The sequence below is a fragment of the Callionymus lyra genome, chromosome 7 (genome assembly GCF_982586985.1).
Source record: "Callionymus lyra chromosome 7, fCalLyr1.hap1.1, whole genome shotgun sequence".
Taxonomy (NCBI): Eukaryota; Metazoa; Chordata; class Actinopteri; order Syngnathiformes; family Callionymidae; genus Callionymus; species Callionymus lyra.
In genome coordinates, this window is record NC_141824.1 from 12,797,842 (window position 1) to 12,811,121 (window position 13,280).

General features: G+C 39.3%; 1 protein-coding gene across 1 annotated transcript; it reads left to right on the forward strand.

Moving 5' to 3' along the window:
* The first annotated feature begins 1,537 nt into the window (after window positions 1-1,537).
* On the forward strand, window positions 1,538-12,967 carry LOC148075096 (amyloid protein-binding protein 2). The gene is made up of 13 exons (XM_087795201.1): window positions 1,538-1,895; window positions 3,906-3,994; window positions 4,893-5,044; window positions 5,126-5,249; window positions 5,926-6,094; window positions 6,175-6,264; window positions 6,362-6,429; window positions 6,507-6,612; window positions 6,688-6,812; window positions 8,279-8,364; window positions 8,509-8,699; window positions 9,103-9,268; window positions 10,037-12,967. Exons 1-13 carry the CDS (start codon window positions 1,758-1,760, stop codon window positions 10,297-10,299), a joined length of 1,767 nt encoding a protein of 588 aa, XP_087651327.1. The 5' UTR covers window positions 1,538-1,757; the 3' UTR covers window positions 10,300-12,967.
* Window positions 12,968-13,280: the final 313 nt, after the last annotated feature.

A 13,280-nucleotide genomic window follows, 5' to 3' on the forward strand; every position in this document is an offset into this window, starting at 1 on the left:
TATATTAAGTGAAAAATATCAATTACCAATGACTTTTTACTTAATTTTTTTTTCTTTTTTAATTAGCCGAGCAACATTGAGTTCCTTTGCTTTAAAAAAAAAAAAAACTGGACAAAAAAACATGGGACAACAAGAGGGAAAAGTGTTTTACTGTTAAAGAAAAAAATAAATCCAAGCATTGCAATTCTTTTTTTCCACGAGGAACCTTTTGTTTTTATTCCTCTCTACGCAGTTTCCATTGCACTTGATGGTGAAGTATCTGTTCATATTTACCTTTTATTTGAATTTAATTCATCTGTTCTATAACTACCTGTTTTCACAAATCATCTTTTGTAGTTCTCTATTGTAATTTTTATATTTTAATACCTTTGAAATACATTCCACTAAAAGTTATAGTCCTTAGTATAGTAGTATATAGTATAAAGTATATAGTCCTGTAACGGTCTGTTTAAAGAAACATTTATCAGGTTATCAGAAACTGTTTCCTTCAACTTATGAAAAAGGTTGTCGGAACATGATCTGGAGCTTGTAATCCATGCGTTTGTGTCTTCTCGCCTGGACTATTGTAACAGTTTGTTTTCATGTCTTAACAAGAAGGAGCTGTCTCGCCTGCAGTTGATTCAGAACTCTGCAGCGAGAATTTTGACCCGCTCAAGTAGAAGAACTCACATTTCCCCGATCCTTAAAACTCTTCACTGGCTTCCAGTTTCTTTCAGGATAAACTTTAAAATTCTGTTTCTTACTTTCAGATCTATTCATGGTCAGGCTCCTCCTTACATCACTGATCTGATCCAGCCTTACACCCCAGCTCGGGCTCTGAGGTCTGTGGATCAGAATCTACTGATGGTTCCTGAACACGATTCAGGACCAGAGGAGATAAATCCTTCCAGACTGTTGCTACTAAGCTTTGGAACAATCTTCCTCTCCCTCTGTGTTTGATGGAGTCTACAGACTCCTTTAAGAAACATCTTAAGACGTTCTTATTTGTTCAGGCTTTTCCTTGATTTTCTGGAACTCCTGTTGTGTTATCAGTTTTATCTTGCCCTTTAAAGTATATACTTTATTGAATATTGTTTTGATTGTTTAAGCGCTTTGTGACCCTGGTCTGCAAAAGCGCTATACAAATTAAAATTACTTACTTACTTACCTTACCTTACCAAACCTAACCTACATATTAAAAAAAGAGCCTGTAAGGGGAAACAGAAGAAGAAAAGAGATAAACTTCTCGAGATATTTTTAAACGTCACAATTTCTCTCTCACCTTGTTCCCTAAGACGCTTTGTAGGTAAGGGGCACCATAGTAAAAACAAAGAATCAATTGAATTAAAAAAAAACAACTGGTTATTAGTGTGATAAATATTAACATTTTAAATATCATTTCCTTAATCCCTTTCTAAATGGAAAAATGTCCATCTTAATATTTATCGTATTCCAACGCTATTTAAGGCGTGTTTATTTATTATTTAACATTTTTAAAATCGGCATTTAAATCTCCAGGGGTGACGTCATCGCGTCTGCGCATGCGTCAGTGCGCGGACAATGCTGTAGGAGCAGAGCGACGTTTAATGGAAGGAGAAAAAAGATGTGGAGGAAAACAAAAATGGTTGACACACCTCTACCACTGACTCCTGTCGCGCTGTAGGTGTTGTACGCGGTTGACCAACGAGCCCCGGCGTGTGTTGTATGAGGACGACACACGGCTAGTGTTGAGGTGGCGACTGTAGGGACAGCTGGGGAGGAGACGAGGGCAAAACAACATGGCTGCGGTGGAGCTCGAATGGATCCCAGAAACACTGTACAACACGGCGATTTCGGCCGTGGTTGACAGCTACAGCCGCTCCAGGAGAGACATTCGGTCGCTGCCCCAGAACATTCAGTTCGATGTGTACTATAAGGTAAGCGCTAACGGTGGGTTCTGAACGTGTGGACATGTTGGGCTAAATATATGCTACATCCAGCTAACTAGCCACTAGCATCGCTGGCTCACCTCACAATAACAACACTTGTAGTCAAATGTACAGTAAATAACCATTCAGGTGTATTTAGTCACGATCTTTTAAAGGGCAACACAACAAAAGCACACACATAACCAGTGTGTAATCTCAGGGTAGTTTGATATTGGTTTCAAGCACTTAAAGCCACAATATGGTAAACAAATTAAAAAAAAAACGCATAAAGAGAAGTGTTTCTAAAACTAAAGAACTACCTTTCACTTAGTCAAGTTCACCAGTTCTCTTATGTAAACTGGACATAAACAGCGACATATCTTTTATGTATCTGTGTAACATTTTAAAGATTAATTCATTAATATGAAACCAGTGATGTCAGACAGATCTTGTTAAGATGACTGTAGTGATACAGTTCCTGTTATAAATATAATATAAATTATGGATTATTAAAAAAAAAAAAATGCATTCATTTCTGTTCAATCTCCTTAATACTAAGTCAATAGACTCCAGTGTTTTAGGTGTGAATATGTTCTTTATCTTTAGACTTAGATTGTATCATAAGGTAAGGTAAAACTTTATTGATCCTCAGGAGGTCTCATTTGGGACGTTGTTTTTTTTCCAATAGCCACAGAAAATACAGCAATTTTTCATAATAAAATAAAATCTGATCAAAGACAAAGGATACAAAGAATTGACACATTGTCAGATTTGTTGATCAATCCATATTCTTCATGAACTAGGACATGCTTTCTTTGTCATCTATGTTGTTGTATAATGGCGACGAAAACAACGGAACGCGATGGCTATTTAGATTGCACCATCATACGTTAAACGTGACCACTGTCCATATCCAGCGCCACACAAAGACACGTGTTGCCCAATTGAAAAGCTATGTTGTAGTACTACCTTTCACTCTATCAAGTTCATCAGCTACTTCCTTCTAACTCGACACAATCATGAGAACTATGGTAAAAAATGTACATACAAAAGCGTACTTTAAGGAGATCCGTCACACTGTCTACACTGAAAGAGCTTAAAGGCAAATGTCAAGTGTGACAAAAAGGCTCATCTAAAGGATTCTCCCTTTCGCTCTTTGACACAGAACTTCTGCCTTTTGCAATCTGAATGTCTTGATTCATTCGCTCTGCTTACACAAATGTATCAAGAGTCTCCAGCTGCTCAATATTTATCATCGTTGTTGACTCTCCACCTTATCATTTTCCAAATTTCCAACACATGATTCATCCATTTTAAATCTTTCAATTTTGTGCAAGCCTTGTTTTGTAAGGTTAGCACCTCAACGTATACGACTTTCTAGAAGTCTACTGTATGAATTGCGACGGAAATGACATGTAAGCCAAAATGATCAGCCAAATATGTTCCAGTTGTTGTCAAATGTCATGACTTTTTCAAGTTTGTTTTCAGCATTTTCATTGGAAATTTAGTTGAGATACTGTCTATAGATGGTGCCAACCAAGGTTATTGAATACATATATATATATATATATATATATATATATATATATATATATATATATATATATATATATTCATGGGATTTTATTAAGGTGTGTCTGTTTGATCAGAAGGTCACTTTAAATACAAGCTTAGGCTACTTTTGTATGACTGTGTGAAGTAACGGTGAAAATGTCATTGAGAACTTTATCATGCGTTTACATCTGCAAAACGGTGTCACTATGTTATGGTAGATAACAGTGCAGGCGTTGTCTCTATCTGTTGTTGTGTGCTTGCCCAACAACGCTGCTCATATTTTAAAGAATTCCTTTACTATTGTTTCCCTTTACTTTATTGTCTGGCCTCTTCATCTTTTGGATGCACTGTGACAAACCAATTTTATACATTAATTTATACAACTTTCCATTAAATTCTGTTTATGAATTTTTATTTGATGTCAAACTTTTTTCGTGTTGTTAAATGTATTTTTTTCTTTCTAAGCTATATCAACAGGGCCGTCTCTGCCAGCTTGGAGGGGAATTCTGTGAGCTGGAAGTGTTTGCTAAAGTGCTGCGTGCTTCAGACAAAAGGTGAGTCTGGCTCTTCAGACCATGTTATTTAAGATAGTTTTACATGTTTTGTGTAAAGCATTACACAAGTCAAGCTTATAATTCAATATTTCACCTGTGAAGCAATAAAGATCTGAGTGATTTGACAACGGGTCCAAAATATTTTCAGTTACCCACGTGTGTGGCTTATTCTGATGACAATAAATCTTTTTGTTTGACCAAATTAGAACCAGTCAAGCACGTATGACAATGTCATCGGGGAAATTTAAAGGGTTACAGCAAGATGAGTTTTCATTCCGCAAGAGAACCGAGGCGAAGTTTCTAAATACCAAGGTCGAAGCTCTATTGACCCACATTTTAAAGCGTATCATATCACCTCAAATTAACTGGTTGAAAGGGGCTTCACGATAATCGGTCTCTGACTTGTTTCACTTGTTCTTCTATGAGTGAAGCTTGTATTTCCTACTGATAAGATATTATTAGCATTGTAAGAAAGTATTTATACACGTAAATATCGCAACGTTTTATTCCCACGGTACTGTAATATTCAACAGCACTGATTTGATTGACTCTTTTATTTTTTTTATTCACAATTAACATGTAAATATTAAAAGCGTTTCTTCATTTTTGTGTTGCAATTAAACTTTCGGCCGCCATATGGCAGAAGTCAAACGTTTGCTAAACGATTTTGGTTTCAAAACAAATGAAAGCAGTTACGACTTTGTCAAGCGTCATGTGGTCTGTAAATTCTGCAACACCAGAGTCAAGTACCTGACAATACTACAAATATATCTTTGATCCTACAGTAAATATATCGTATTGTTGCCTCTTATCACAAGTGTCCACATGCCAATACAAACCTATAATTAGCATTAGAGTATACAGTAAATCATAATCACTGTATCTTCTCTCCTTGTAGACACCTCCTGCACCACTGCTTCCAGGCTCTGATGGATCATGGTGTCAAAGTGGCCTCCGTCTTAGCCAACTCCTTCAGCCGCCGCTGCTCCTACATTGCAGAGTCTGACGCCCACGTCAAGGAGAAGGCCATCCAGTTCGGTTTTGTGCTTGGTAAGGTCATCGATTGACTTACCGCAGCAGCCCATGGATCACCCAGGAGGAGAAACCGTTGCAATGATTTTCTACTTGCAGGAGGCTTTTTGTCTGATGCGGGCTGGTATGGAGATGCTGAGAAAGTGTTCCTGTCGTGCCTGCAGCTCTGCACACTCCACAGCGAGGTCCTGCACTGTTTCAGGGCTGTGGAATGTTGTGTCAGGTTAGTTTTCTCTCCAGATTGATTATCAAAAAGCTCAATACATTCGACACCGAAGAGCTTTGATTGCACCGTCACTTAAAGAAGACACTTCCTTCGTCGTGTCTATGCACGGATTAAAGAAAAAAACCTGGAAACCATAGCAGAATAAATATCATATTTAGTCACCGATGAATGCGGTAGTTTTTCTTTTTCATACAGTTGTTTCACAACTGATCGGGGGATCTTTTCTACGCACTTCAACCCAGAAGTCACTAGACATGCTTCAACAGTAACCCTGGACTCAAACCAGAAGCAGTCGCAGTGTGGCGACAGTTTTCAGGAAAAAAAGACACAAATCCACCTCAGGACTCGCACAAAAAAACTCTGGCACAGTCCAGCAAGCTCTATAGATGTTGATTGGAGTCGTTCAGGCAGGAGACGAGGGATAAAGGTAAAAAAGTGTCGAATTCATCGAAAAAAAGTGATGAATTTACAGAGTAAAACAACATTTGCAGACGTTATATCAAAATCTTTGACTTAATGGGCCTTTAGAACAAACAAAATCAGCCCATTAGTTTGTTTCGTTCATTCATTCAGCTGACCTTCATAAACGGAGCTTCTGTGACCATTAAATAAATTTGTAAACGTACTTGTACTACTTAACAGAATAAAATACTAAGAGTTTCTTTCTCCCCAGGTTACTTCATGTCCGCAATGGAAACTGTAAGTATCACCTGGGAGAAGAAACCTTCAAGCTTGCTCAGTCGTATATGGACAAACTAGCCAAACATGGTCATCTGGCCAACAAGGCGGCACTGTACGGTGAGCTCTGTGCCTTGCTCTTCGCCAAAAGCCACTACGACGAGGTACACCTGACCCTCCCCCCCCCTCACACCCGTCCAACCACCAAGAGGCTGACACTAAGTGAAATGTTGTGACTCCACAGGCGTACAGGTGGTGTATAGAGGCCATGAAGGAAATCGACTCTGGACTGCCAGTGAAAGTGGTGGTGGATGTTCTCCGGCAAGCGTCCAAGGTTGGTCACGGAGGACTCGTATGGTTCCGAGTGTTTATGTGGTTTTAAAGCGCTTTCCAAGAAATCTTGATGTTTGACGTTTGTTTCTCTGCTGCAGGCCTGTGTGGTAAAGAGAGAGTTCAGGAAAGCAGAGCAGCTGATCAAACATGCAGTGTTTCTAGCAAGGTACAATGCCGACTCCCCATATAACAGTCCCTTCTTATGTGTACGTCCACATTTACAGATGTATTCTAATTATCTAGGGAACACTATGGACACAAACATCCCAAGTACTCGGATACGCTGTTAGATTATGGATTTTACTTATTAAATGTAGACAACATATGCCAATCAGTTGCTATTTACCAAGTAAGTCTATTCATTTCCTTTACATTTCTCGTCTCACTGAGTGCTCAAATTCAAGCTCTGTGTCTATATTTTTAGACGGCACTAAACATTCGACAGTGTGTGTTCGGGGGAAAGAACATCCATGTTGCCACGGCTCATGAGGATCTGGCCTACTCCTCATACGTGCGCCAGTACAGCTCTGGGAAATTCGACAACGCTCTGTAAGTGACATTTTACTGACTTGTCTTTTTTCCCCTTGAAGTTTGTTTGGCAAAAAGACCGATCGATTAATATACTCTTTGTTTTCATATAAGATTTGAGATCTTATCTAAGATGTAATTATCTGCAATCAGAAAACCTTTCTTGCCAGTGCCAACAAAGGAATTTTCTGTCGTGACATTACAGACAAAAACGGAATGAAGCGTAATGGCAGCTATCTTTTGTAGTATCTTGAATTCTTTAATATAGGGGTGTAAGAAAATATTCAAAAAAATAAAATGTGAGTCCATTTGAATGAAGCGTCTAGAGTACACCTGGACAGCTTTCAATTTAATATTGAGTTTATTATTTTATTAACTATATATATATATATTTTCCTTTTCGATTTTTTGTTTTTACTTTTATGAAAATGTCTTGCCAATCAAAATTATTCACATCATATTTAGAGAAATAGGTTATTTTCCCATCATTTTTCTTTTACTAGAAAAGTTTATAAAAGGGTTTTGACATAGCCAGGTTTATTTTATGCTGATATTTCTTACTTGCTTTGTTTTTCTGTCATATTTTAGCTATTCGCTCCTCTCCCTTGGATTGACGGCCCCACACAACAGTCACAGTATATAATGTGGCCCCAGAGGAAATTTAATTGCCCACCCCTGGTCTAGAGCTTAGTTTTCTTCGTCTTCATCTTCCACCCAAAATGATACACTTAAAATAATTCTAACCCTTAGTCGACATGAGGGCGAGTAGAAAATGAGTGAATTATCACTTAAACGATTGACATGCAAATATTCACAGCCATGGTTCATTTTTGTCAAGAAATCTGTTCTCTTGTGAAATACAAATATAGATCCCTCTGTTTGAATTCAACTGATGTTAAGAATGTAACAGAATTGTGTGTCTACTATGCTATAACAGTTTTACTACAATTAAATTATTTAAAGGAAACTCAATGTCATTGTTAATACAGTATCGCAATATCGTAACGACAGATTCTTGCTAATACACACTCCTATTATATCAGTTGTGACTAAAGCTGCTTTTAGACTCTAAACATCACTTCCTAGAACCTCTTTCCAGATTAAATCATCCCAATAAAAAAAAAAAAACACATCTAGAATTTCTTAGAACCCTTTAAGCTTCTACTATGGAACAGCTCCTTTTTATGGATCCTACAGATACTATTCTCACACCTCAGTAACTTGGAAGGCGACACTAGAACGAATCAGAGAAGAATAGAAACCAGGGCGACCCATTTTCATTGACACAGTTTAAAATATTTTGTAACATTCACCTCGGGGATGCTGTGGTAGATTTCTTCAGGTGGGCAACAGGAGCAGTGACCCACCGCGGAACGGTTACTCATGTGATGCGCGTCTGTAGGACAGCAACTGTTTTGAATCAGTGCATCTGTGTCACTGAAATCCCGTGTCTGATTTTCTCACAATCTGCTGTTTTTCTTTTTAAGATTTCATGCAGAACGTGCCATAGACATCATAACACACATTCTGCCTGAGGACCATCTACTGTTGGCGTCCTCCAAAAGAGTCAAAGGTGCTTTTTCTTCTGCTATAATGATGTGACGGGAACCTTAGTGAGTTCTGTGTCAAGTTTAAATACGTTTATCATTGATCATTTTAAATAATGCTGTGATGTTGAACTTTACAATAGAAGGTTTGATCACATTTGTCCACACAGCGCTGATTTTAGAGGAGATTGCCATCGACTGCCACAACAAAGAGACCGAGGAGCGCCTCCTGCAGGAGGCTCACGATCTGCACCTCTCCTCGCTGCAGCTGGCGAAGAAGGCCTTCGGCGAGTTCAACGTTCAGACGGCCAAACACTACGGCAACCTCGGGCGACTCTACCAGTCCATGAGGAAGTTCAAGGTATTTTCTTTCAAGCCTCAACAAGAGTTGTAATGTTAGTTGTTACTTGTTAAATACTGCAACATTTGTATTTACCGGTATCTGGTAATCCCAAGTAAATAAATGCAATACTTGTAGATTGTACAGGAGACTACCATGATTACGGTTTTTCCAGTAGACAATCTAACACTTAAGTACTCACACATTTTAAGGCACTTTTTAAAGGATACAGTTAACAATGAATCATATCTATTTCTGTATATCAGAGATGTTTTCTGTATCATGAAATGACCTGGTAAAAAAGAGCATCTTGAGTAAATAAATGAAATATCCTCTGAAGCTCACAGTTGCTCAGTGAACATGTTGATACCGTCTTCAAAATTCCTCAAATCTGATGGACTGCGGTTGTTTTTCTTTGGTCCAGGAGGCCGAGGAGATGCACATCAAGGCAATTCAGATTAAGGAGCAGCTTCTAGGCCACGAGGACTATGAGGTAGCCCTGTCTGTGGGGCATCTAGCGTCGCTCTACAACTACGACATGAACCAGTACGACGATGCAGAGAGACTCTACCTGCGCTCCATCGCCATCGGTCAGTCATCCCGGAGGATATTCAATCTTTAACAATGATTGGTTTCCCTACGTTAAATATGTGTGAGAGAATGTCCTTTATCAAACAAAATGATTTAATGCTTTGGTTAATATTTATACAGCCTTAGCTAAAATCAACTGACCAATAGCATTGAAGTAGGCATTGCTAGAGGGAAGAATCCTTCAACTATTATACAGTCATATGAGGAAAAAGATGAAAAAATATTAAATAGAAAAGATTGGCGTTTTGTTTGTCAGGTGGGGTAGGTGTTCTTCAAAACATTGTGAGCAAGGTGCATTTCCCAAGTCTTTCTGTTCCAATTTTCCCACCGCCAATATATGCCAGTTGAGTTTTAATATAAATATTATTCAATAAATTCATCAGTAAAAAAACTAACAAGAATCTGATACTTTTTTTCATTAATGTATTTTCTACGGTTTATTAAAATGTCTTATTTCTGTGTAGGAGGTAAAAAAAACAAACTGGGATATAAGAGTTATCAAGTAAAAATACTTCTATAAAAAGTATTCTGTTAAAAAAGTAATCTAAAAATAATACTTGAATACAAAGTACCTGATAACCCCGATACCACTCGAAGTAACCAAGTAGAATTCTACAATAAAAATTGTTCTGATACAAAAATAATTGAGTAGAAAACGTACCTTTGACTGATCTGAACTAAACTGATGCTGAGGAAATCTCTCCAAATATACTCCGGAAATGTTCCGGATACTTTCAGAATAGTTCTAACCTCTAATCTGTCTGCAGGTAAGAAGCTCTTCGGCGAGGGCTACAGTGGTCTGGAGTACGACTACAGAGGCCTGATCAAACTCTACAACTCGGTGGGCAACCACGAGAAGTTGTTGGAATGCAACAACATGCTGATCAACTGGACCGAGGTGCGGTTCCGAGAGTATGTGGAAGAGGACGCCCTGGAAGACGTCAAAAAAACGCCTCAGCAGACCCAGGAGGTGGTTCAAGCTTTCCTGTTGGCGCAGAGCACGGGACCCGTCCGACCGTGTCTGGGCTGATTTTTATTGTCATTTTAAAGAGGGAACAAAAAAAAGGACACGTGGCTTTGTGAGTCCAAAAAATGTGACGCCTCGCATTATAAACTATTGAATACATACATCAACGGCAGGTGTGGCTGTCGATTTACCCCCAAAATCTGAAACGTCAGCAGGAGCAGAAACCAGAAGAAAAAAACTGCCCCCATAGAGCACACTTGACCTCAGACATCCAGCAAGGATGATAAAAAACCTTTCATCTCGTCGCCTTTTTTTTTCTTTTCACGAAGGAGTTAGATTTCCTATTTTAAGCCATCGAATCCAGAAACATTGCAGCGGATCATATCCACCAGCACGTCAATCAACACGACTGAGGACATGATTTCTTGCCAGTAATCGTCTGCCTGAATGTTATTTGAAGGCTCTTTCTTTATGCGCTACTTTTGGAGACTTAAAAAAAAAAGAATGTACCGACGCCTTTACTGCTTCTTGTTTTTTGGCAAGTCAACCTGGCCCCCCCTCAAGTACTGGTGTGATAGCAATTTATTAGATGATGATATAGACCAAAGGGTCTACACTGCTGCATGTACAGGAGTGTGTGTGACAACTCTCAGCCTTTCACCAGTTCTCTACTGACTGACAAACGGAAACTTGGAAGTGCTAACGACAGCCTGAGAAGCACTAACCGATCATTAGCATCAAGCTCGTGTCTGCGGGAGTGAGTTCACTTCTGTACATGCAGTGAATGATTTGAATCGGAACCCCTTCTTTTTTTTTTGATGAGCCACTGAAAGTTACCGTAAATTCCGGACTACAAGCCGCTACTTTTTTCCTACACTTTAAACACTGCGGTTTATACTACGGTGCGGCTTATTCATTTTTTTTTTCGTGGCGGGAAAAACATTTTGCTCAACAACAGTAAACCAATAGAATGAATGAGTCACTTTGTGTCAGCAGCTCCCTCCCGGGGTGGGGTGGAGCTCCAGAGTGACAGCATTAATTATAACAACACTGACCACACATGAAGCCGTTATAGAAGTTAATCAAAATATATTTACTTAATAACATTTAACAAAAAGCGCTCCTTAAAGGAGGATCAATCAAACATGAACAAAACAACGAACACCCACGACACCCCACAGTCAAATCCCCGCGATCAGTGTCCAATGTTCAAGTCCATTATTGTCCAGAAAAAACTCATCCGTGTTGCCGGCGTGATGAAGAAATGATTCCCCGGTTGAAGGACACGGACAGTTTGTCCACCTGCCTCGTGCTTTTGCTTAAGAAGAATAACACAGTGTTTTATTTATTTAAGTGTAAGAAATGGACGTGAATTACCGGTAGTTCATTTTTTTGGCTGTTTAAACCTGCGGCTTAAAATCCGGTGCGGCTTGTATAATTACAAAATTGATTTTCTTTCTAAAATTTGAGCATGCGGCTTTTAATCGGGTGCGCTCTGTAGTCCGGAATTTACGGTAACTCTTCTCTTTCCCCTCGGCTTTCTTACACTGATGCTCGAGTCAAAAAAAACAGGTCAAACATTTTGCTGGCAGGAAGGAGAGGTGCACCATGTGAAACTGTCGTGTAATTATTTGGCAAAAAAAGGTTTTATTTTTCTCACTACACCACTATGTAATGCAGTGCATCATAATGGGTGCTGCATTACTACAAACACAAGTTAACAGAAAAAAGAATTGCAATGCTTGGATTTATTTTTCTTTAACAGTAAAACACTTTTCCCTCCTGTTGTCCCATGTTTTTTTTTGTCCAGTTTGTTTTTTTTTAAAGCAAAGTAACTCAATGTTGCTCGGCTAATTAAAAAATCATTGGTAATTGATATTTTTCACTCAATATAATTTATTATCTTCTTCACATTATCCAGAGTTTTATGGTGGAAGTGAGAAACTGCCTTGTTAAATATATCAAATGTCACATTCTGGAGTTTTGTTACACATCTTTCAACAACAAAAAAAAAGGAAATCAATGGTGCACCCTTCACGTGTTTAAACAATGTTTTCTGCTTAAACGTCTTGAAAATATTCAGATCATACACTCGTATGTAGCTCATCAAGACAATCGAGGGCAAAACCTTCAGGTGCATAAAAAAAAATAGATTTCCTGAAAATACAAAACCTGACAGGAAGGAGAATATATTCAAGCGTATTGTTCAGATGCTTCTCATCCAGCTTTACAAATCTGCTTGATAAAGAAGCCTGTCGTTGCTCGTCTGAGGTCTGAGCTCACTTTAAAACATGGACTGAAAGAATGTTTGGCCAGAAATGAAGTCTTCAAAGTCACTTTCACGGGCAGGTGCTACACTTAGAGCCTGACGTTTTACAAAAACACACCCAGTGAATGTCCCTGCAGTGAATCGATGCAATCTGGACGGCGTTTTTACTTTTTTCCTTCAACACCCAGTATTATGTCCTTTACCAAGCAACTATGTCTTATTCTGTGTTGGCGGGCTGACCCGACTATTCAGTGGACAGCACGGGGGAGGGGGGGGGGGAGTGTTGGAATGTAATGGTTGATGTTTGTCGTCGGTGAGCGGCTGAACGCCGGGGGTCACGCTTGGACGTTCTCTCTCTTTCAGTAGCAGCTGTTTTACCGGACGAGTGGCGACCAAAATGTGATGTTACGTTGTTACTGATTCACTGTTAGCCACTGAAACATTAAAAACATATATCACCGACTCCTGAGTGCGTTTTTCTTTTTCCTCCTTTCGATACCATCAGGTCAGACATCCTGAGGGACAAGTTGGAGCTGTCTGGAGCGGACACTCACCTCAGGAGGACCCGGGATGGTGTTTCGAAGACTGTACTGTGCAGTGTAGGGGTCCCCCAGGGAACAGTGCTGGCACCGTTCCTCTTTTCACTGTACACTGCAGACTTCCAACACTTGTCTCCCACCAGTCACCTGCAAAAGTTCTCGGAAGACTCCGCCATCGTCGGCCTCATTAAGGACGGGGATGACGGGTCGTACCGGGGACTTGTCCAGGACTTTTC